The sequence below is a fragment of the Carassius gibelio genome, chromosome B6 (assembly GCF_023724105.1).
Source record: "Carassius gibelio isolate Cgi1373 ecotype wild population from Czech Republic chromosome B6, carGib1.2-hapl.c, whole genome shotgun sequence".
Taxonomy (NCBI): Eukaryota; Metazoa; Chordata; class Actinopteri; order Cypriniformes; family Cyprinidae; genus Carassius; species Carassius gibelio.
The window spans coordinates 14195102-14219224 of record NC_068401.1 but is presented as its reverse complement, the minus strand read 5'-3'; the positions used below and the strand labels follow the sequence as shown (position 1 = coordinate 14219224).

The 24123-nt window shown below is 37.0% G+C and overlaps 1 protein-coding gene across 7 annotated transcripts in view; it reads right to left on the bottom strand.

Moving 5' to 3' along the window:
- Nucleotides 1–354: 354 nt before the first annotated feature.
- The window catches only part of LOC127959373 (ecotropic viral integration site 5 protein homolog), a 61728-nt gene continuing 37959 nt past the window's right edge, over nucleotides 355–24123 (bottom strand). For 5 of the 7 annotated variants that reach the window (XM_052558511.1, XM_052558514.1, XM_052558513.1 and 2 more), the window contains 15 exons: nucleotides 23994–24119; nucleotides 23724–23867; nucleotides 23425–23514; nucleotides 22598–22695; nucleotides 22428–22488; nucleotides 20512–20565; nucleotides 19472–19504; nucleotides 18923–19072; nucleotides 18161–18292; nucleotides 17109–17249; nucleotides 16785–16943; nucleotides 15800–15946; nucleotides 15258–15353; nucleotides 6511–6606; nucleotides 355–2270 (listed from right to left, as the gene is read on the bottom strand). In XM_052558511.1, coding sequence (XP_052414471.1) covers nucleotides 1998–2270; nucleotides 6511–6606; nucleotides 15258–15353; nucleotides 15800–15946; nucleotides 16785–16943; nucleotides 17109–17249; nucleotides 18161–18292; nucleotides 18923–19072; nucleotides 19472–19504; nucleotides 20512–20565; nucleotides 22428–22488; nucleotides 22598–22695; nucleotides 23425–23514; nucleotides 23724–23867; nucleotides 23994–24119 — 1800 coding nt within the window. In that variant the 3' untranslated portion in view covers nucleotides 355–1997. The remainder of the gene's footprint in view (nucleotides 2271–6510; nucleotides 6607–15257; nucleotides 15354–15799; nucleotides 15947–16784; nucleotides 16944–17108; nucleotides 17250–18160; nucleotides 18293–18922; nucleotides 19073–19471; nucleotides 19505–20511; nucleotides 20566–22427; nucleotides 22489–22597; nucleotides 22696–23424; nucleotides 23515–23723; nucleotides 23868–23993; nucleotides 24120–24123) is intronic. The other 2 variants (XM_052558512.1, XM_052558516.1) reach the window with 2 other exon arrangements.

Sequence of the window (24123 nt, the reverse complement as noted above, 5' to 3'; positions counted from 1 at the left end):
CAGTGCTTGAATGCGTTTTATTTGTCATGTAAGACAGTTACATAAGATTTAAACATAAATCTCGCACAATACAGGAAAAAATACAAGTTCAAACATTTTTTTCTAGAGAAACTAATTGCAAAAATGTATTGTGCTAATAATGTTACTTGAATATATAAAGCCTATTTATATATATATATATATATATATATATATATATATATTTATATATATATTATACGTTTATACGTTTATATATATATATATATATATATATATATATATATATATATATATATAAACGTATGACTACATTTTCCATTAAGAATTTTTAATTCTGATGCTGCACGGAAAAAAAGCATGACAATCGTAGGCCACTATCAAATATTTTATTGTGATCCGAGTCAACATATCCGTCATCTTCAAGCCACTTATCTTGCATTGTCAACAGTCTGTAAAGCGTCTAATGCCCACAGGAACATTCCACAGGAATTCATTTTTTTTTAAAGGTTTTAGTTTATATTAAATAATGTTTTTACTTAATTACTTTAAATCACTTTAGTGTCTTGTGCTTTGCAAGTTCGTTTCGCAAAGTCTTATGTTTGTAGCTGAACTAGCCGTTTTAAAAGGTGGGCAAATAGTGTACCAACTTTACATCCATCATGCTGGGTTTTAAGGCTTGTTCTCAGGTGCCATTCATCTCAAACCAAGCGTAACATCAGAAATAGCAGACTGATGTGAAATAACTTCCATTTCTTTGTAAGTCTTCAAATGAACCATTGGGACATACACACTCATTGGAGGAGAACAACAATGTAGAGTGAAGATCAATTGACTTAAACAGGGAATAGTAGTAATTTCCATAGTTTTGAAGTGATATGCATGTCATCTGTGCAAAAATGGAAAAGAGGGACAGTCTGTGTACTTGTATTCTCATTGCCTGTGAGTGTTTGGCTTAAGTAAGGCCAGAAAAAAAATGAGAACATTGCTCCACTAACAAACACTCCCTTGCCTTCGATTCCATCAGTTTGCAGGTATTCATTACTCATTACATGCTCAGCATACCGCATTACTGTAGAAATCAGCAAATCAGCAAGATTTTCATAGAATGTTTCCAGGCAAAAAACAAAAACTCCATTCTGTGAAATGGAGAACTGACTAAAACAGAGCTACAGTACATAAAAGTTACGGGACAGCAGTGTGCAGGGAAAAGTTGTTGCCTCCAAAGACCTCCCAAATTCAGTAATGCATCGCTTTCAACTTAACTGTACAATACATTACAATATAGACATGACATCCATTGAATACATATTTTCAAGTAATAATGGAGATGGAAAAACAAATCAAAACATGTACATATTTACATAGATGCTGGCTCCTTGACCCACACTTAATGTGTTCCAGACCCAATCGTATAATTCCTGCCAGGAAAACAAGGCTTGCAAACCTACGATATGACACCACTGTATTAATATGGAACAGTTTAATGTGCAGTTAAAGATAATAGTGTTCCGTAATACGTTTCCTTCAAAAGTTCTGCTTTCACTGGTTTCTCATGGTTTGTTAAAAAAGGATGATTTAAAAAATAAAAGCTATGACAATGCAAATTCTTAATGCATAAAACACTACGATATACAAAATCGCTTCTCGTAATGTGAAAAAAAACGTGGGGTATTAGAAACACCCCCTTTTAAGGTTTGGGAATCTGGTGCCACAAAATGTGGATTTTTATTACAAGGGTCTCAGAGCCTAAAGAGGCCTATTCATCCTCTTATTTTGAGGCTAAAATGAAGTACTTGAGCCAGGACAAACATCTGATGCATTTTGGCAAAAACAAAACAAATGCAGATGTAAACCATGACCTTAAAGATATGACTCCATAAGTCCATTTGTAAAGATGAACGCGGGCTTTTCAAGTTCTCCAGTTCGAGTCCCATGCTCAATGCTCTAGGCAGATTTAAAAGTCACACTCTTCTTCCCAGACCTTCGATGGCAGTTTGTGTCACCGATCCAAATGATCACACTGTAGTTGTCTTATGGCTGCCATTTGAGGACACACTAATTCGTAGGGTATCTCCTTCCTCGTCACCCTCACTTTCTGAGTCCTCCAGGTTTGGATGTAGTGTGATCCGGCCTCTAACCTGATGACTGGTCAGCTGGGGAGACAGCTTCACTCCGTCTTCATCAGAGGACTGGTAGGATTCGTTGTCCCCTCCATAGTGATTGACTATATGAATCCCATCAAAACTGGGTTGGCCGGCTAAGCCCCGCTGCCCTCTTAAGCACCGGATCTACGAGCAGAGAAAGTGAGCGTCAGCACAACTGAAACTTCAACACCTCAGCCATTTCATTTGACAATATGCAAATGAACACCAGGAAACTATTTCTTCGCAAAAGATAATGATAGGAAAGACAACAGCTGCAAAACACACTCCAACGCACAATCTCTGAACAGCACCATCCGTTTAAATAAACACATTTAATGGTATAAAAGGGTCAAAATGCTTCAAATGTATGCATTAAATGAGTTTTCTACACAAACAGCGTGAACTACATAGTCGAACAAAAAGGGGCAGTTCAGTCAAAAATGAAAATTGTCATTATTTTCTCAAGTTCATGTTGTTTTAAACCTGTATGAACTTTTTGACCAACAGCTATCACTGTATTTTTTTAAATCTTCAAATTTACTTATTTTGTATTCTGCTGAAGAAGCAAATGCATAAAGTTTTGGAACGACATGAGGGTGAATAAATTATGAAAATGTGAAATTTGTGCAAACTATTTATAACGCTAGTAATAAATCAGCAGGTCATCTGCATTTTGAAATATATGAAATGTATCATATAATATAATACAATGCTCTATGTCCATGCCCAAAAAAGGTCGTAAATGAAATGGCCAATTTTAAGCCAATAAACAGTCCTTGTGTGAAATGTGGTTTTGAACTGAGAAACGTGCTCTGTGGTATAACACACAGTTGATGAATTTGTATTCACTCTTACCTGAAACATTCTGCCACAGAAAGACAGACATGTGGGGAGAGACATATTCATGGGTATTTCAGTTTCACCACAATCAGAAACATTCAGTCATTCAATCTGACATTAATTCTAAAACAACCAAGAGTTGTTAAAAACTCTGAAAACGGTGTTCATGTGGTATTCATATGCAATGCACACTGAAGATGTGTGGGTTGTAGAGGCTACAGAAAGAAAAAAAGTGAAGAAGCCGGAAGACTGTGTCAAAATGGCAAGTGAGGCCACAAGTATGACAAGTCATGACTTTGTGATGTTGAGAGATTAGCTCAAGTATGGTTTTGCTTGGTGCAAATGCGGCTGATTGGAAACCTCTCGCTGTTTAGCAACTACGTGATTTAAATAGCAACCAGATACGAGACATCCGTCCTTTTGTTTTAAGGTTATGACTAAGCCGACTTTAGTGTTACTGATCTTTTAAGCACAACTTTACAACTTCAGTCCACAAATCTCTAGTAAACATTTACAGAGGAAGGATATATATTTTGTAAAAGGGAGCGATTATATTAAACTTGCCATTATGTCCTACTATGATAACTGATGAAGTTAGCCTTGAAACTAAACCGTTGTTGTTTTAAATCAGTTATACATCAGATTAACAAATGAACCATTCTTAAATCGCTCTTCACTCAAACTAAACATCCACAAAAAAAACCAAATCAGTCTTGTTCGTGAGGGTTTGTGGCTACAGACAGGATTCATGCTGCTGTTTGATTATGCACAAAGAGGAACCTGCTAGGGTTTAAGAGGTAAAGCTGCCTTGCTGCACTCTGTTGATAGGGATTGAGATGGCCCGAGAATGAACGATTTAGTAGAAAGTTGTTTGACCGCAAACCACCAGCCTTTTGTTGTCAGTATTAGGCAGGAGGAGAAAATCAGACTACATCCTGACCTGCACCCTGTAGAAATCAATTAAACGCTTTCCGTTTTTCTGTTCTGCTCTCCCGCATTCAATTTAGCTTTCTAACTGTCTAATAATGTCTAGCTAAAAAACTAAAGCAGGTGACATTCGGCTATATATATTGTGTATTTAAAACTGGTTGTTCCATAAATACAATCAAAGGAAAAAAGACGTCAAATTTGAGGTCATGCCCACTGCACATATTGTGTCAACACATTTCCAAACAACCGCTAGTGATGTCAAATTCCAAATAAACATTACACCATTCAAATCAACCTGTATTTAAAAAAAATATTTATTGTAATTAGAAAATAAAACTATACCTTTTAAATGGTCACATGATCCCATTCACGACCCCCATATTGAGAATCATAAGACAAGCAGTTTGGGAAATGGATGGATGGATATTTTTCATTAAGTTTTCTTTCAAAAAAAATTTTAACTGTCCATTTATCAATTTATTATACAGGCATTCAAGAGTGCAAGTAATCTAATCGCAGGATTTACAAAGTGGCAGCTTGAAATATGTCACTGCCACAGAAATAGCAAAAATTACCAGAAATCGGACTTCCAGAAGTGGGCAGCAACCAAAACAACACATTGGCCACAAAAACTGCACCACCTACAGACAATCAGAAGCTGTCACAAGAGAAGCACTCATCTAAAAGTGATTTCCAGCAAATCAGTCAGCCCTGACAACATCTAAAACCTCTGGATATGTTAACCTGAACATCACACCAATGCAGGACTGTGTCCTCAGCCCTCAGTTGTAAACATTAACTACCTCTGACAGTTATTTGGAACACTATTTATATCAAATTCAGTGGTACTCATTAATAACCACAATACTAAACCTTGCAGAGAAGACAGATCTTGATAAATTGTGTGTGGTCATTTCCTTTTACACGTCAATGATGAAAATCCCTTCTGATCCAAAACTCTGCAATGCCTCATGTCAGAGTTAAGAGACTCTTAACCCGGAGCATCAAAAACAGGTCCGGGTCACACAGAAAAGCTCTCTTTTTTTTTTTTTTTTTGTCCATTTATAAACTTTTAGAGGATACATAAATAAACCTTAATTTTTATTACAAAATTGTAGATTTCACTGGTTATTATTCAAAAATTATTTTTAGTGTACCATCTTCAATGACTGTGTAGAGCCAAGGTAATGCTACGTAAACTCTGAAAACTTCTCACTGTAATTTCTGTGTGCATTTCTTCTTTTGTCCACCTTCTACCAGAGGTTCAAACACTATTTAAACTCAGGGTCGACAGAACAGATTTTGGGGTGGTTATGACAGCACCTGTGAGCGGATAGGTGTAGCGCTAAGAGTGTGATGGGGTGTGTACAGGCAAACTGAAGTGCAGGAAGAGGCCACGCACAGGGCGTAGTTAACACTTAAAAAAAAGCCTGTGAAAAGCTAACAAATCTGTTCAAAACGCTCATAAAGCTTGTGAAAAATAAGCTAACCACACAACAAATAGTAAAGATCAAAAACACTTAAGGCAGGAAAAGAAGCATCTCATGGGTGGGTAAAACATCACAGCTACCAAGTAGACTTTTGACATGAAGACTCATAACAAACCATTCAGGGTGTGCACAAAACTACATGTGTAACTACTGCTTAAAAGATACATCAATTTCATTAAACCCGAAAATGTATATATTTTTTTGCAATGTTTTTTCAAACTTTATCAGATAACACTTTACAATAAGGTTCCATTTGTTAACATTAGTTAACTACATTAGTTGACATGAACTAACAATGAAAGCATTTACTAATGCAATCCAAAGCTTGATAAATACTGTCACAAATGAATTGCTCATTGTTAGTTAATGTTAAAGCCGGGACACACCGAGCCGATGATCGGCCATTTGCCATCGTTGGGCCGATGGCAAGCGACGGTCGGGCTAGTTTGTTTGGTGTATTCCACTCATCAGCTCTCGCTGGGCTAACATTGATTCAACATGAATCGGCGTCGGGGATGTTGGCGAGAGTGAGAGCTCTGATTGGCTGTTCAGTTTAGCAAATTAGCCAGTGAAGAGAATTAAAGCAAAAGTGATAAAATCAAGCATCTGAATGAAGGCGGTACAGAAAGAAGGCTGTTTAAATGTTACGTGATTTTTCCCGATCATTTTAATACGCGAATGTTTTCATGACTTGAGCCGCGTAAAATTATTAAAGTTATTAACGTTCCTGATATTCAAAATGGTAAGCAAGCGCTGCTTTGTTTACATTTTGTTTATCTGCGTTTATCTCCTTTTTAATGACAAATATATACTATTAATAGCTGCTGATATGAACAGCTCGTTCCTCTCATGTATGTGCAGAATACACGTGTTAGTTTGCCGTCAGCTGTAGTCTGTGCGGTGTGTTCCAGCGCAGCTTTTTCGTCACTGCTAGTTCTTTAAAGTCGGCTTGGTGTGTCCCGGCCTTAACGCATTAATGAACCTTATTTTTCATCATGCATTCACAGATGAAGACCTCTGTGGCCAAGCTGATGCCCTTGTTATTAATCTTATTTTAAAGTGTGCATTGTCTAAAAATGTTTTAAAACAATACTCAAAAATGTCTAGGAACACAGGGATATTACCTCATGTTTGAGATCTGCTATCTGATCCTTGAGGTCTCGGATGTACTGGCTGGAGTCTGTGTTGTTGAGCTGACCTTGGACTTTTCCTTCTTCTTTCTAAATGATAGAAAATATATATATATTAGTTTTATAATCAACATGCAAACCACCTAGAACAACTAACAATCAATTACAGAATTTGTGCATGCATAGTCATTTAACTAACCTCACATTGTTTAAAATCTGCATGACTTAGTCTGATGCTACACAGGGCAACTTTTTGAGAAATGTCACCATGAATGGTCAAAAAGGTTAGACACGGTCCACAACTAAAGTATCCAGATAGAAATGTGTTGCACAATCTCTATGGGAAAGTGCCCAAGAAGTATTGCTCAAAATGTTGCCCTGTGTATGCATCATCAGCCTTACTCTCTTTCATGGATAAAAAGATACAATTTCAATATTATATTTCTTACTCTTTTCCACACACTATAAATTACCATTAAAAGTAACCCGTTTGACTAGTATGGAATAATTTTCAAAGTCTTTGCCTTCAGTTGGTTGGTAACTGCTACAATAAGTTCACAGAGCTGAACTCGAGAACCAAATCAGTGCACAAATGATTCATGTATTGGACTCACTTCTATTACTATCAATGTGGCACAAAGCTAGGGCAGTTATCAATATTGTCAAAAGATTTACATTTTGGTCCTTACACACAACTATCATATGGTTAAATTGGTGTAATAAAAGCACACAAATACTTCCACTATGATTTAACAGAGCTTTTTCATCATCTTGAAACTTGATTGCTTCAGTTTTCATTCATTTCTCTTATTCTAAAAGAAGTGGCCAATATATTTTTCTAATTCACATTTTGCATTCCACAGATGCAAGCTGTACAGGTTTGGTGAAAAAAATATTGACAACATTTTCATTGTTGAGTGAAACACTCCTTTAAGGATAAGTGTGAGTGAAAAATCTGTTGGGAGTGTTGTGGCGGCCATATTAGTTTAAATATGTGTCAACAGATTGTGAGGCTATAAAAAAAAAGTTGTGTTTTTCACTGCTGCTAAATGCCTTGGGGGAGCTGCGGTATTGAACAGCCATGTGTACACACTACATAACATGTTTACCCTCCACATTCACACCTGTTAAAAACGGAATCAAAACACATGTAACAAACATGCTGCAAAGAGCCGTCTTCCTCTGCATTGGTACAGTTATGGCAAGCCATACAGGACAGAGAGGAAGGAGTGAAGGAGAAGAGGTGCAGAAAAGGGTGTGTTTAGAGGTACTGAGGTAAGATCAACGAATACACACACACACCCTCCTAGCAGGGAAGGGTGTTTTCAATTACTGTGGTCTGCGTTCGCCTGTCATGCAGTGCTCTGATAGGCCGAGGATGTGGATGATGAGGAATTTAAAGTGTTCTTCCAAGAATTTGTGTTTTTCTTGAGGTTTCTCCCCCTTCCCCCCATAGTGTTATGATAAGGGAAAGGCAGTTAGCTGACTTCCTAACTCTCAGCTGCATGAAATCAACAGGTGGCAGGTTGCAGCTAGGGACATCAAACATCTGAGTAATGGCTTCCTTACTTCACTGAATGGGGTAATCGATGTCTATCTATCCATCTAATCTAATCAATCTATCTAATCTGTCTCTAGCTAATGTCTGTCCGTATGTCCTTCTATCTATCTATCTATAGATATATATATATATAGAGAGAGAGAGAGAGAGATATCTCCATCTATCTATATATACACACACACATTCCTTACGTCACTGAAGGGGGTAGTCTATATATATATATATATATATATATATATATATATATATATATATATATATATATATATATATATATATATATATATATAATATCCAAATTGTGAAACCAGTGTTAATACCCAGGCCTCCTACTCTCCAGCAATTATATATAGGGCTGTCGCGGTGAAGGAATTTCACTTGCTGTAATTTTGAGCAGCTCAATGGCGTGATATGTGGTATTATCGGCATATATATATATATATATATATATATATATATATATATATATATATATATATATATATATATATATATATATATATATATATATATATTTATTATATTTATTCAATATTCAATAAATTCGATACCAAATAGCATTGGAACAGGAAGTGACGAGAAAAGAAAGACAACATAAAGAGCCATATAACAGAACATAAACCTGACAACAAGATCGTTAGGCTATTGTTAGCATAACAGTTCATTCTGATCATCGAATCTGACTGGACAACAGACTTTCTACTGATATTTCCACCTGCGTGCATTGTAGATGGGCTGTCAGTCAGTCTTTAAACTTTTCATTTAGCTACACGTTTAAAAACACTGATTCATTCTAAAAGAAATGTAATGAAACACGCTGTTGAAAACATTTTAACTTTGAGTGCTACGTTATAAGGCTCAGCTGACCAGCAATGCATCGATGCTAAGACAGAGATTTGGATTTCCTTGGACATGACAACCTATTTTCACAAATATATGTCTCACAAGTAATCGCACATGCTCAGTTGATCTCTCTCTCTTATTCGCCGTCTATTTAGGCATTTTAAGTGCAAATCTACAGAGCCTTGTTCAAATCAGAATGGTACATATGTTATCATTACTATCTTATTTAATGTTCAATATACATGCACAAAACGTAAAATGAGAAGGGCATAACTATGAAAACATAAACAGGGGTTGTTGCGGTTCTTGCATTCCTCTGCACGGTATTGCGATTTTGCGACTATCGCGACAGCCCTAATTATATATAATACCATTAAATAAAAAACAAAGTATCAGTATAACCAATACCAGTGTTGTGGGTAGAGTACTCTAATTACTTTTTTCCTGAAATTTGTAACTTAACGCGTTAGTTTCGTGCGTAAGTAATCAGTAACTTCGTTATTTTTTTTAAAAAGTAATCCGTTATTTTAAGGAAAGGAAAATCCCGACTGCAGCCTGCTTTTTGTCAGACAGTATGCCTAGGTCTACTGTGCCATCTGCGGATGCATCAGCGGAGCCGAAGCTCTGTGATCGTAAAGTCAATGGCTGTGATACGTCTGTGCCCTGCGCCTGACCCTGTGTGTGTGGGTTTTTTTTTTCAAACTCCCGGCAAGATGGCAGAGAGGACAGCGTTTGGTTTATGGAAGTACGCACATTATTTTCAATTTGTCAACGAAAAAGAAATCGACTGTCGGACAAACGTTTCGAAAATCTGCTTCTGCTATGTTTTAATCACTACTTTGAAGAGTAAATGTAAGAGGACTGTGTTACAGCGAATTTAGGCTCGTGACTGTGAGTGACACTTTAATAATAATTAGTTCGGCTATTAAGCGATTTGTCATTTGCCTGTGTGGCAGTGAAGGTTTTAATTCGGTTTGTTATCATTTTTGTTTGACAGGCAGCTGTTAATTTCTGTTAGATCGTTGGCTGGCTGGTTGTTCATCATTTCTAAATGGATTTAAATCTGCAAGCCTGTTTAAGGTTGTGTTTACAAGTAAGCATACTTGTACTTTGATAACTGCATTATGTAAAGTTAAAGAAAAATCAGGAGTTATCTTGTGGTGCTCATAATATACAGTAGCCTAGGCTACCAGGGCTGGGTAGGTGCGAATTTTGATTAATAATATGTTCTGTGATAATAAATAAATAAAACACCATGTGGAATAGCCTATTGCTGACTGTCTTTCCTGTTATTGTTATCCTGCAGTGTTAATTTAGTCGGATGAATGACGTTATTCATTGTCGGGAGTCACGACTTCTAGGTGCATTTAAAGGGGCCGGGGGCTGTGTCTGTCATGTGTGAGCCACTGCAAACGGCTTTTAATTTTTGGTAACGCATGAGTACTCTAACGCGTTACTTTTATGAATAGGTAACGCTGTATCATAACTGATTACTTTTAATTGATGGTAACGTTGTAACTTAACTAACTACTTTCCAAAGTAACTATACCCAACACTGACCAATACGACACCAAATATGCTTTGCTGATTTGTGCTCTTTTAACCAATCTCTGTAATGTGAATATGGATCCTAGTATAGTGCTGACTGCATTAAATTGTTTCAACGGAACAACCTTTAAGCCTTCCATGACAATATATTTACATGGAAAAAAAATGAAACGACTCTTTTCAGAAGCAAAAGCAGGTTCAGTTAAAGATATTTTCCTAAAAACAGACCATTATCCAATGTTTGTTCAGTTCAAGGATTGGAGTTAACAACTTTTTTTTCCTTCTATGTTTTCACAATCAACAGGTAAACAGCGTAACCGTTTCACACAAAAAGCAGAACAGAACTGAGCCACAATCACTCGATCGAATGGTGAAGCTGATGTAGTATTAGAGTTTAACTGTTGGCCTGATTCTGCGGAAGATTCAACTTCGTTAAATTGAGCAATTCTTATCTGATGGAACAAACTCTATTGTGACACTGCTCCTTTCTAAAATGTGATGAATGTTAAATGTAAACCTTAAAATATTCTATTTTTATTTTACCTTTTAAGTTTAAAATGAGCTCAGCAACGCAGACAGACAAGAAACTGTGCATTTATCAAAACGTAAAAACCAAACGCCTACAACACACACACATCCTGATGAATACTTCATTAAAATGGTAAAATGCTCAGGCCATATTTGTTGTTCTATTCAGGGTTGGCATGGCAACAAACACTTGTCATTTCAGTGTTTCAGATGCTTGTGATTTGAAACACTTAAAATGTCACTGTTCCCCTCTACAGCAACTCATTAGTATAGTACTGAGATTTCTCTTATTGCTCTTTCTTTGTTCGCTTTTATGCATGCATCTCAAATACACATGTTGAGCTAAATCTCTCGGATACAACAGATCATATGAATGCAGAGCAGTAAAGCATAAAGCAAAATGTGAGCTTTGATTATAGCTCAGTGTGTTTCTCTGCCTGATAGGAAGTGGTTTCTCATCTGGTAATGAAGATAGCTAAACTGCGGTCCCATGGGCCGTGCAAGCAGCCGTTTAAACCCTGAGCATAGCTAGGTGTTAAAACTAAAAAAAAAAAAAAAAAAAAAAAAATCCCACTTCACTCTACTCTAAGAGATCATCATAACAATGCTGAGGAGCAGCAATGCTGAAGCTATGCATTTTTGTTGTGAGGACTTCATTCAGGTCTTAATTGCATATCAGCCACTATAACTATTAACAGACTCGGGACTGACAAGGTGTGTGGGTGTTCAGAAAGGTGTCTACATCTGTATGCTGGGGAGCAGGGTTAGTGTGTTGGTGTTTGGTGTCAGACAGACCTGTAGGTTCACTTTATAGTGGATCTTTCCAGTGAAAATAAAAACCACACTCACACCAGGTGACTCAGAGTCAGTCCAGAGAAAAAAAGGCTGTAGTGTCATCATGGTGTTATATTTTCCAGCAATGGGACATGTCAAGTTAAGAGTGGGTGAAAGGTGAGCGAATAAACGATCCGTTTGATGCTAAATCAGTTACAATGATGAATAGAGATGCAAATTCGAAATGCTCCATAACATGTTTAAAATAGGACAGTCAATCTATTACATTTATATGGCATTTTTGTCTGTGTAACTGTTAAATGCACCAATTTTTTTGCAGAACTCAGGCTACTTTTTCACTTAAAGATTAACAGGTGTTCCATTCTGTGTGAGAGAGAGACATATAAATCAATTCCTATCAGCTACACAACATTTAAGTCCAATTCAATGATCACAGAGAACATGTATAATGTAGAATAAATTCACAAACAGCACAATAAACTGTGTGGAATTTAAATTGCATTCATTCACAAATTAAAAAACAATTTAAATCCCCAAAATTTGCTTTCATTTGATGTTGTTCAAGGCTGATAGATATACAGTGGGCTGTTACTTTCTCTCTTTGCCTCTCATCGTCACTGTCTTTTGCCAACAGCCTCAAAGTGAATTAAAATATGGTGAGCCAGGTCTGTTGCCCACAGCCGTCAGGGTATAAACCATGTAGGTAGCCAAAACCACAGAACCACAGCTAAGAGCTGCACATGCCTAAGAGGAGCGTGCTTGTCTAATCTGATATATAGCAAGCTGATGCAATTTCAGCACACACACACAAACACACACACAAAATCACACAAATACATCTAGCAGAATACAACACTCAAGTTAAATCTAAGAAGGGAAACAGCAAAAGGAGAGATGACAGACTATCCAACAACAAACTTCATAGAAAGGTAAAAGAAAGTGCTGCAGAGAAGAACATTTGACAGAAATGAGAACACTCTCATAAAGGTGAGATTTAGTTTCTAATGCAAAAAAGCCCAGTTATATCGGTCTCAGGAAGGAAAGTAAAACACCTCACACTGATATGAAACAGCACTGATGACATACTGAGCTAATCTTTAAAATAATTTGGCTTCCTGCATGGGGAACGCTACCCTTTCAGATGGCAGCGTTTTCTCCGAAGAGATCAAACGCTCATCTCACTTTAATTCTGTAAATCTTACTAATCTTTCCCTCAAATCAAAACACACTGGTTTCAATCGCAGTCAACAAATATATACATACAGTTTTGTTCAAAATAATAGCAGTACAATGTGACTAACCAGAATAATCAAGGTTTTTTGTATATTTTTTATTGCTACGTGGCAAACAAGTTACCAGTAGGTTCAGTAGATTGTCAGAAAACAAACAAGACCCAGCATTCATGATATGCACGCTCTTAAGGCTGTGCAATTGGGCAATTAGTTGAAAGGGGTGTGTTCAAAAAAATAGCAGTGTTTACCTTTGACTTTTTTCTGGGATTTAGCAATCCTGTGAATCACTAAACTAATATTTAGTTGTATGACCACAGTTTTTTTAAAACTGCTTGACATCTGTGTGGCATGGAACTTGTGGCACCTCTCAGCTGTTATTCCACTCCATGATTCTTTAACAACATTCCACAATTCATTCACATTTCTTGGTTTTGCTTCAGAAACAGCATTTTTGATATCACCCCACAAGTTCTCAATTGGATTAAGGTCTGGAGATTGGGCTGGCCACTCCATAACATTAATTTTGTTGGTTTGGAACCAAGACTTTGCCTGTTTACTAGTGTGTTTTGGGTCATTGTCTTGTTGAAACAACCATTTCAAGGGCATGTCCTCTTCAGCATAGGGCAACATGACCTCTTCAAGTATTTTAACATATGCAAACTGATCCATGATCCCTGGTATGCGATAAATAGGCCCAACACCATAGTAGGAGAAACATGCCCATATCATGATGCTTGCACCTCCATGCTTCACTGTCTTCACTGTGTACTGTGGCTTGAATTCAGAGTTTGGGGGTCATCTCACAAACTGCCTGTGGCCCTTGGACCCAAAAAGAACAATTTTACTCTCATCAGTCCACAAAATGTTCCTCCATTTCTCTTTAGGCCAGTTGATGTGTTCTTTGGCAAATTGTAACCTCTTCTGCACATGCCTTTTTTTTAACAGAGGGACTTTGCGGGGGATTCTTGAAAATAGATTAGCTTCACACAGACGTCTTCTAACTGTCACAGTACTTACAGGTAACTCCAGACTGTCTTTGATCATCCTGGAGGTGATCATTGGCTGAGCCTTTGCCATTCTGGTTATTCTTCTATCCATTTTGATGGTTGTCTTCCGTTTTCTTCCACGTCTCTCTGGTTTTGCTCTCCATTTTAAGGCATTGGAGATCATTTTAGCTGAACAGCCTATCATTTTTTGCACCTCTTTATAGGTTTTCCCCTCTCTAATCAACTTTTTAATCAAAGTACGCTGTTCTTCTGAACAATGTCTTGAACGACCCATTTTCCTCAGCTTTCAAATGCATGTTAGACAAGTGTTGGCTTCATCCTTAAATAGGGGCCACCTGATTCACACCTGTTTCTTCACAAAATTGATGACCTCAGTGATTGAATGCCACACTGCTATTTTTTTGAACACACCCCTTTCAACTAATTCAACTAATTGCCCAATTGCACAGCCTTAAGAGCGTGCATATCATGAATGCTGGGTCTCATTTGTTTTCTGAGAATCTACTGAACCTACTGGTAACTTGTTTGCCACGTAGCAATAAAAAAATATACGAAAAACCTTGATTATTCTGGTTAGTCACATTGTACTGCTATTATTTTGAACAATACTGTATATATATAGAGAGAGAGAGAGAGAGAGAGCTCCATTTACTGTAATGCTGAAATGTGAAAAGTGTGTACATATCTTAAATGTAGGATTCTGAAAAACTTTTTTTTTTTTTTGATTTTATTTGTAAATCGTATCTGGCACCTAACTGCTTTTAAAGGCATCCATTTATATACGATTTTGGGTTCAATCCAAATGATTTGTTGACAACAAACAAATCCATAACAAATCCATCAAGGTTTTTTTTTTTTTTTACCAAAAAAAGAATTGGGCCTTTCAAACATAAATACCACTTCTTAAAAACTGCATCCTCAGGAGTTGTGTGAACATCCATAACATAGCAAAAGTGTATTCACAGACAATACCTGTCAAACCCTTATTTAAAAACTAGAGTTTAAATATTTCACACAAGAACCAAACTATGTGGACCGGTAAAAATGCTATGACAGCAGATAGATTTAATAATATTATAAATGTGAAATCTAAAGGGTATTCTAGACGCTAAAAAAAAAAAAAGCTTTTATCAGCTGTGCTATGGAGAGACTGCTGTCCTGGACTGTGCTATGCTGGGCTGTGAAAGGACTAGATTGTGATAGAGTGGATTCTGTTCTCATTTGTACCTGAATCTCAAGCTCAGAGATCTGCTGCTGAAGCTCAGCCATGGTAGCAATATTGTCAGCTTCTCTCAATCTCACTGCCATTACCTCTTCTTTATTCTGTTGTAAAGAAAAAAGAAAGCAAGAAAAGAAAGAATCAATGAAAAAACTGTGACATGATTCCACTGTGAACATACATATATATTCAGCTTTTATTGTATGGCTTATTTTTGTCACGCTTATCTGAGACCAGAAACACTCAGCATCTACTGCTGCTTTCAAACTGGAGCGCTGAAAACAGGAACTGCTAAACCCTATTTCAAGCTAAGTCATGAATGAGGAAATGTAACCAAATCATATTAATGTGTGCTAATTAGTCATATTCAGCTTTTTTCTATCTTTTTTTTATTATTTTGAAAGATTACGGTACTAATTGAATAAAAGGTGTACTGGTAAATTAATATAAGAAATACATACTTTATTCAAATTGATTATATAGCCATATGATTTTTTTTTTTTTTCATTTTTTTTTTTTGCACCAAGCTGTTAGGTTGAATGTCACTAACCTTGCACTCTATTTCAGCCTGTTTCCGTTTTGTCTCCTGGAGCTCTGCATGTAACATCTTGTTCTGGTTGGTCAAAACCTGCAATCGCTCCTGTAGATTACGTGCCTCTAGTTCTGCACGCCGCAGTTGATTATTATGTATCTGATTCTGTAAATGAGAAAAATTAATTAATTGATTAATACAAATCTCTACATGTAATCTGGAGTTTAAGATAACAACTCAAATCTGAAGTGATAAGGCAGTGCCCAAACTCAACAAAATGAATGTCTGAGTATAGATTTATTAACTTTGTCTCCCTCTATTGGCTAAATATGTGTAAAGTCGGTGGCCTGCAGTACAGGGTTCAAACATAAATTAATTTTTAGCTATTTTATTAGAATTAAGTGCAATTAAATTTTGTTGTGTGTAAATCATTTTGTTTTGTAGTCAATTATTTTGGTAATATTAGATTATCCACCCTAAACATCCTTAAAAAAAAGATATATAGATATGTAGCCAGGCAAAGTCTGTGTCTGATGATTAATTGAAAAATATTTAAAACCGTTAAAACAGGCTAGGGGTAACTCAGAATAGTCAAAGATTCGATGCTTCGATAAAATAAGCCTGATTACCAATCTCATAGTTGAATATTATCAGATAATTGGGTTTTATTTAGTGCAAATCTTCAGTTTCGTCAGCTCTAATAAGTAACAACATAATATGCGTCCGACCAATGTTAGATATCTATTAATCAAAACATGTATTAATGTGTTAACATCAGTGTTTATGACTGTCGGATGTCCGATTACTCGATTCGGTAATGTATTGCTCTCCTGTCCCCAAACATGCGATTCAACTACGAGTCGACTTGGAAAAATGTTACAATTCTGAATTGACTATGTAAATCCTTAGTCTGGGAGACCCCTTACACAAGCTTAGAAACTGGCCTTCTCATGAACACCCAACACTTCTACAACAAAGATGAGCAATCGTATGTGAATGAGACCTGGGTCTCCAGTTCCAGCATCCTCTGTCTGATTTCTCTGAGCTCTGCCTGTGCCTCTGCCTCTCTGAGCCTCACGCTCATCAGCTCATCCTGAAGCTCGCTCGCTGCATTCTTCCGCGGAGTGTCTTTCCAGCGGCCTGCCGTGCGCGCCAGATGCCTCTGCACAAAACACCAAAGTACTTTACTTAAACATTTGTAAGTTAAATGGAAGCATGAAAGGTTCACAACACATGGTAAAACTACAACACTGTAGCGCTTGCACACACACTTACACACATCCTCAAACGGTGGATAAAACAGTGGTCTCTGAGAGTGTGTATTTACCTGCCAGTGCTCCTCCAGGTCTCTGACCTGCTGTCTAAGCTCTTTAAGGCCCGTTACAGCCTCTGCCTCCCTCAACTTTACACCAATTAGCTCCTCCTGAAGACGTACCACATTATTCTCATCTGGCAGGGATGCATTTCTCTGAAACCGAAACAAAATAATTACATGAGAGTAAGCTCAAGGAGTGCTTGTATAACAAACAAAAAGTAGTTTTCCACAGTCAGGTTCCTGGAGCCAGTCACAACACATACGCTCACCAAGTTTGCCTTTAACTAATCAAAAATACAGGAAAATTTTAAGTATATTACAATTTAAAACAACTTTTAATATATTTAAAAAATTTATTCATAATTGTGTGTGTGTTAATATATATATATATTTTCCGGACTATAAGTCACACTTTTTTTCATAGTTTGGCTGGTCCTGCGATTTATAGTCAGATGCGACCTATTTATCAAAATTAATTTGACATGAACCAAGAGAAAACATTACCTTCTACAGCTGCGAGAGGGCGCTCTATGCCGCTCAGTGCTCCTGTAGTCTACACTGGAGACATAGAGCGCCCTCTTGCGGCTGGAGACGGTAATGTTTTCTCTTGGTTCTTGGTTATTAATAAATGCGACTTATAGTCCAGTGCAACTTATGTTTTTCTTCTTATACTCTTATACTTATACTCTGGTGCGATTTATAGTCCAAAATATATATATATATGTGCTCAAGAATTATTTCTTATAAATGTTGAAAACAATTGGGTTTAATATTGTCGGCGGAAACCATGTTATATTTTTGTTTCAGTTTTCTTTGATGAACAGAAAGTTCAATATGTAATAATTCTTGCATGTGAATTTATTTCTTATGATCATTAAATGCGGCTTGTGCAATTCAATTAAGAATGTAAAATTATATCTTCTTGAAACTTGCAATGTGCAAAATATTTCTTCATTAGCAGGTTTTGTAGCAAAGTAGCCAACTGCATCATTGTACGACAGATCCACGACGGTGGAAAACCACAACATCCTACGGGTTTGTGCGCTTGAGAAAAGTTCTTCCACCTTCTCCATGTCAAGAATCTTGTCCTGCATCTCCTTCAGTGCACACTGAGACTCAGCCTCTTGAAGACGGGCCTGCACCAGTTCCCTCTCCAACTGCAGGATGAACTCTTCGGAGTAGCGTGGGTTCCCCTTCTAAATTGAAAAACAGAAATTTTGTGAGTGGAAATTCTGTCGATCATTCATTGTGTTAGCACTGAATACTGAATACATAACATCTAAACAGCTTTTGCGGTTTGGTTTTACCAATGCACGTTTCATCCTTGCTTTACACACACTAGTTCTACCAACAGCCACATTAAAACATAATGAAACTGAAACACAACAGTATGTAAAACAGCACTTTCCCCACAGCAAATGACACATTATCTGCTTTCTCTCCGCGTCGAGCATGTGCACATTAATAATTGATGAGCCATATTCTGCCCTTCAGTTGGGAGTGTAGATTTTGTTAAACAATGGCGACTCAAGACACTTGCTTAAGTTACACTCATATCTGACAACTCTTACATGTACATAAGCCCCGTGTGGCGCTGTTGTGCATGCAAATGACCTCTGCTCTGCTGTTCTGATCTGCAGTCATGCATGTAAAGAGCATCATTACAAGAGATGCCGTTTGAGCTCTGCTCGCTTAGATTTTGTTGCTACACAATGCAAAATGAATCAAGTATGGCTGCCACTGCAAACTGTGTTTTCATACGGTTTCTGTGTTCAAAGAGCAGGCCTCTCATCCAGGAGGCGGCACTGTCTCGGAGCTGCTCTTACCGCAAACGGCTGCTGTTGCTGGAGCTGTCGGATGGTGTTTTGAGCTTGCTCCAGCAGTACGCTGGTCTCCTCATTGTGTTGTTTGACTGTGGCCAGCTCCCGTTTGACCAGGTAGTTCTCCTCTGCCTCTTGGGCTCGTGTCACTTGACCCTGACGTGACCAATTATGGATGAGGGGTGAGCGGAGAATCGAAATGGTTGGAAACGGACGCATGGATGGAGAAAAAATAATGCTGGATCTCAAGCTCTGTCATGCTGTTAGCAGTTTTAGGCTTTCACTTTAGCACTTAATTTTTTTCGACTATCACAGGGGGGTTTTAATGTAGCATTTCACCAATAATCAGGACTGCAGCCCAAAGATACTAAGCACAGTGATGCCTTTTCCCTTAAGTCAGAAATCGCAGAATTTGCCTTATTTCACTCTTGATTGTGAGTAGGTGTGAGATATTTAAGCAAATCATGGAAATGAAGCAAAGCTAAAGACAGAACTGCTGGGTTCTTAAATGGGAAAGACAGAGATAAGTGGTGGAGAGGACAGTGAAAATTGTACCTGTATCAATCTATCTGCCAAAGAAGCACTTTCCTAAAAACAGAGAAAATCCATAAAGGAGACAGCAAAGAGAAGAGAGAGACCAAAAGATATCACAACACAGATCAAAATAATAAGACCGATTTGACAGAAAACACTGTTCTTTTTCATACCCCTACATTAAGATATTACGAATACACTGATTAAGATCAACATTTATTAAAGTGGCATGAATGCAGTTTTGAAACGGTCATAGTGAGGTGGGGTAGAAAATGAACATGGTGTCCGTGCTGTGGCTATGAAATGAAGCAAGATTGTGACACCACAACAGGGTGAAAAGTGTAAAAGGAGGCCAAGCAGAGGAAAGTCTGAGCGTCAGTAGGGTGAGAATACAATGGAAACTGGTGTAATTTTAAAGTTTGTAGAACTACTATATTGGCGCTACAAACGCGACCCTGGGTTACAAATGGGGAACTTCTGAAGGTGTTTGAGTTAGTACTTTATTTGTGTACAAAGGTCCCATGCGGTGGAGGAGATGGAAGGCGAGTAGACGTGCGTTTTTCTTTACGTTTTTTTTTTTTTTTATATGCACCATAGGCACTCGGTTTCATGCATGACATAAACATGCCTTTACAAGCAGAGAATATTCCAACATGCACCAATGTAGGTTTGGGTTTTTAACCATGCTCATAAAAGTATAGCTCAAAAGACAGCCTGTCAGACAACCATTCTTGTCTGATATTAGTACATGTCGACAAGCATTAACCATGTGCACACACATAAGGGTGATTTTTTTTTCTTTGTTATCGCTGTACTTACCAGCCTCATAAAACACAACAAGATTTCCAATGACATGCAACAAGCCAGTTAAGAAACACCCAATCGGGTGTGTTCAAGCATTTGTTATTGGTTACACCAAAGAATTACCAAAGAATAACTGACGACAAAGAGAGCCATGAACCAATTCATGATGAGTGTGTATGGATGGATGTATGGATGTAATGGTTTATGGATATGCTGGAATGATGAATGATTTGCTTTGAATCTTATTTATCACTCACTTTCTCCAGAGTGTCAATTCTCTGCTTCAGGAGTCTGTTCTCTGTGCGTAGTCTCTGTAATGGAGTGTCAACATCACCAATGTTAGACTTAAATACAGCAATTCAATATTACATAGTACTAGATGCTGTAAAACTATATTTGGCAACATCGTTAGGGCTTTGATTAATTCAGTTAATAGCATTTATTCAAATAATTATTTTAAAATGCATTGAAAAAATAAAAGCTAATTGTAGTCAAATGGACTTTTCACATTTCGGGGGTTCCCAAAGTTAAGTAATTGTCTACAGTGGTAAATAAAAAATATCAATAAATATCATTTCTGTTTTAATAAATAAGTAAATTTAAATCTATACTATCATTTTCACAACTTCCCAAGAGTGGAAACATACTGATTACCCTCAGAAGAGAGAAAAATGGCAAATTTGGAACACACTCACAGCACTGAATAACTAGCTTTTTCGTAACCTAATGCATATTATATATATATATATATATATATATATATATATATATATATATATATATATATATATATATATATATATATATATATATATATATATATATTAGGGGTGGTTAATCTGTATGATTTCCCGATTCGATTCGATTACGATTATTGAAGTCCCGATTCGATTACAGTCGATTTTCGATTATTAACGATTCTCGATTAACGATTATTGATTTTCCATTTCACAACAGTAAGTAGTAAACAAACTGTGTAAATCATTACTAATAAATGGTAGAAACAAACCGAATGCATGTAGTGGTTGGGATTTTCAGTTTACTACATGCAGCAGGCACTCTGATTCCATGTATGGGGCACATATATATTATTCATATGACACACAAACACAAGTAGACAAGACCTTTTTAGTTCAAAATCTATGCCCTGTGTCACATCGCCTCTGCTTCTGCTATGAGCAGCGCGGACAGATCTGCCTCGCGCACGCGCCGAGTGTGCACGGCTCGGACTACTCTCCACCTTACCTCCTAACTGTCCTATGAATACTTCGACCTTGTCTAACATACCCAGAGGCATTAGACAAAGTCTCCACTACAATACTGTCTCCGCGATTGCGGAGAGGTGCGGTCAGAAGACAAATATACAGGTCTAGCGCGGAAAAAATCTCCCGCCTCGTCCCCGCAACAATAAAACGCCTGCTAATTTCGCGATGAACACTCCGACCCCTGCAAACATTGTTCACACCTTGACATTTGGCAAAGGACCATTTACATTGGGCAAAGGATTCGCCGTTTGTGCTTGGTGTACTTTCACTTTCAATATCTCGTCATCTTCTGAATACAGATATTACCCTTCAGAATCAGTGTCCACGAATAGAAGTCCCAACACTTCATTGCGGGTTTATTGAAGCTTTATTGATGCCATTAGATAATAATAAAAATAATAATGATAATAATAATAATCTAATGCCAATACTCGCTAATGTTGACAATATTGGTCAGATAAAATGGCTCACTCTCACACAAGCTTCGTTTTTTTCGCACTGATTCAATGCGCTCTCGAAGATTTTGTTAAGGAGCATTACGTTTTTTTGAGTCAGAGATGAAGTATTACATGTCTGCTATCTGGTGCAGGGGAGATCGCTCCTGTTTTTTCCATTGTACACACCTGTTCTGGCTGCTTGCTAACTGGAACTGGGCGCGTTCGTGACGTTCAATTCTCGGTATAATTTTTTTTACAAAATAAAATAATGGAAAAAAAAAATCGATTTTTGAAAATTTAATAATCGATTCATACTCGTCCATAACATACTCGCGATTAATCGATAGTCGATTTTTTTCACCACCCCTAATATATATATATATATATATATATATATATATATATACACACACACACAATTGTAATAAACATTTAAACAAAATACTATTAGGAATGGGATGGCTGTCTCACCTTGATCTCCACCTGTTCCTCCATCTCCTTGGTTTTGATTGTAGTGTACTCCTTTTCCAGTCTGAAAATAAAAGGCATAAAAAAAAAAAAAACACAGTTCACAAATCTTCCATGTCCAAAAATATGTCCAAGTTAAAAAAACAAATTCACTTTACATAATGTACACTCACTTTTTCATTTTCTTGGAATTGTACTTGACTTGATAAGCAGCCTGGATGACTTTGTCTGGTCCATTCTCCAGCTGCTGAGGGATGACCTTCTGAAAGTGCTGCATTGGAGTGAAAATACCAAATTATATTATTTTACTATTATCATCTCTACTACTACTACAATTATTATACACTACTATTTATTCCTATGATGACAACGCTGAATTTTCAGCAGCCATTACCCCAGTCTTGTGTGTCTCATTTGGTGCTCAAGAAACATTTATTAATATTTTTTAATGTTTACGTATTTATTTATTTTTTCGTCTTTTTTGTAAAAAAAAAAAAAAAAAAAAAAAAAGTAATTAATGCATTCCTGAAAAATATGTATCAGCAGTTCCACAAATATCTTAAGCATTTTTTTTTTTTTACTGGGGAATTAACTACTCAAAATTCAGCTTTGCCATAACATGAATAAATTACATTTTAATATGCATTACAATAGAAAACGGCAAATTTAAATGGTAATATTATTTCACAGTCTTACTGTTTTTACTTTTTATCAAATAAAAAAAAATGCAGAGACTTCTTTCAAATATTTCACAAAATCTTAATTATTTTAAACTTTTGACAAACATTTAAAGCCAATGGTTACTCAAAAATGTAAAGAACTTTTTATTTTACTTAAAAAATAATTGCATATTTGCAAAACAAACTCATTTTTAAAACAGCCCTAGACTTGAACCATGATGTGGCAACTTCCACTCAGAAAAGTATCAGTTTGCATAACAGCTATAGTTAAGTTAAATGTGAGTTTATCCTTGAGAATAAAATGTTTATCACTACCCCACCTGCAACATTCCCTCCATGTCCAACTGCATGAGCTCAGCCTGATTCATCTGCAGGATAGCCATCCCCACACGAAACACTATCTCTAAACCCTGTAAGGACACCTACTGGTCAAAAATCAAGATGCAAAAATATATGCAGTAGCACTGTGCAGCCACCAGAGAGTGATAACAGACCACTGAAATACACCAGTGTGTTGCCTTCTCAAATTAGCTTAGCATGCAAAACATTTGACTACATAAAAATGGGAGGCAGAGTGGAGTGTGTGAGGAGAGCAAGAATGACAACCATTAAGTCCTACCTCACACATGAATATATCAAAGATCCTGGTGGCGACAGGAAGAGGAAAAGAGGTAAGAAAGATGGTGAGGAACCAAGATGAAGCATACATGGAGGTGTGGAAACTCTGGGCCTGGAAGTGCACATGGAGCTCTGGGAGCTGCTCCTGCAAAGAGAAACCAAAAGAGATAAGCAATAAGTTTGTATCATTTACTTTAGCGTGCATTGGATATAAGGTTTAAGCTGACCTTTATAGATTTATGAGGAACAAAATCAACAGACAGTCACTGACCTGAATCATACATTCAAACTGGTACATGCATAGGCCAAGTTCAGCCATACTGGGTTTAAAGAGCTCTCTCAGCCTGTAATCCTGCATCAGTTTCACAAACACACAGAAAGCCTCTTCTTCTGGCATCTGT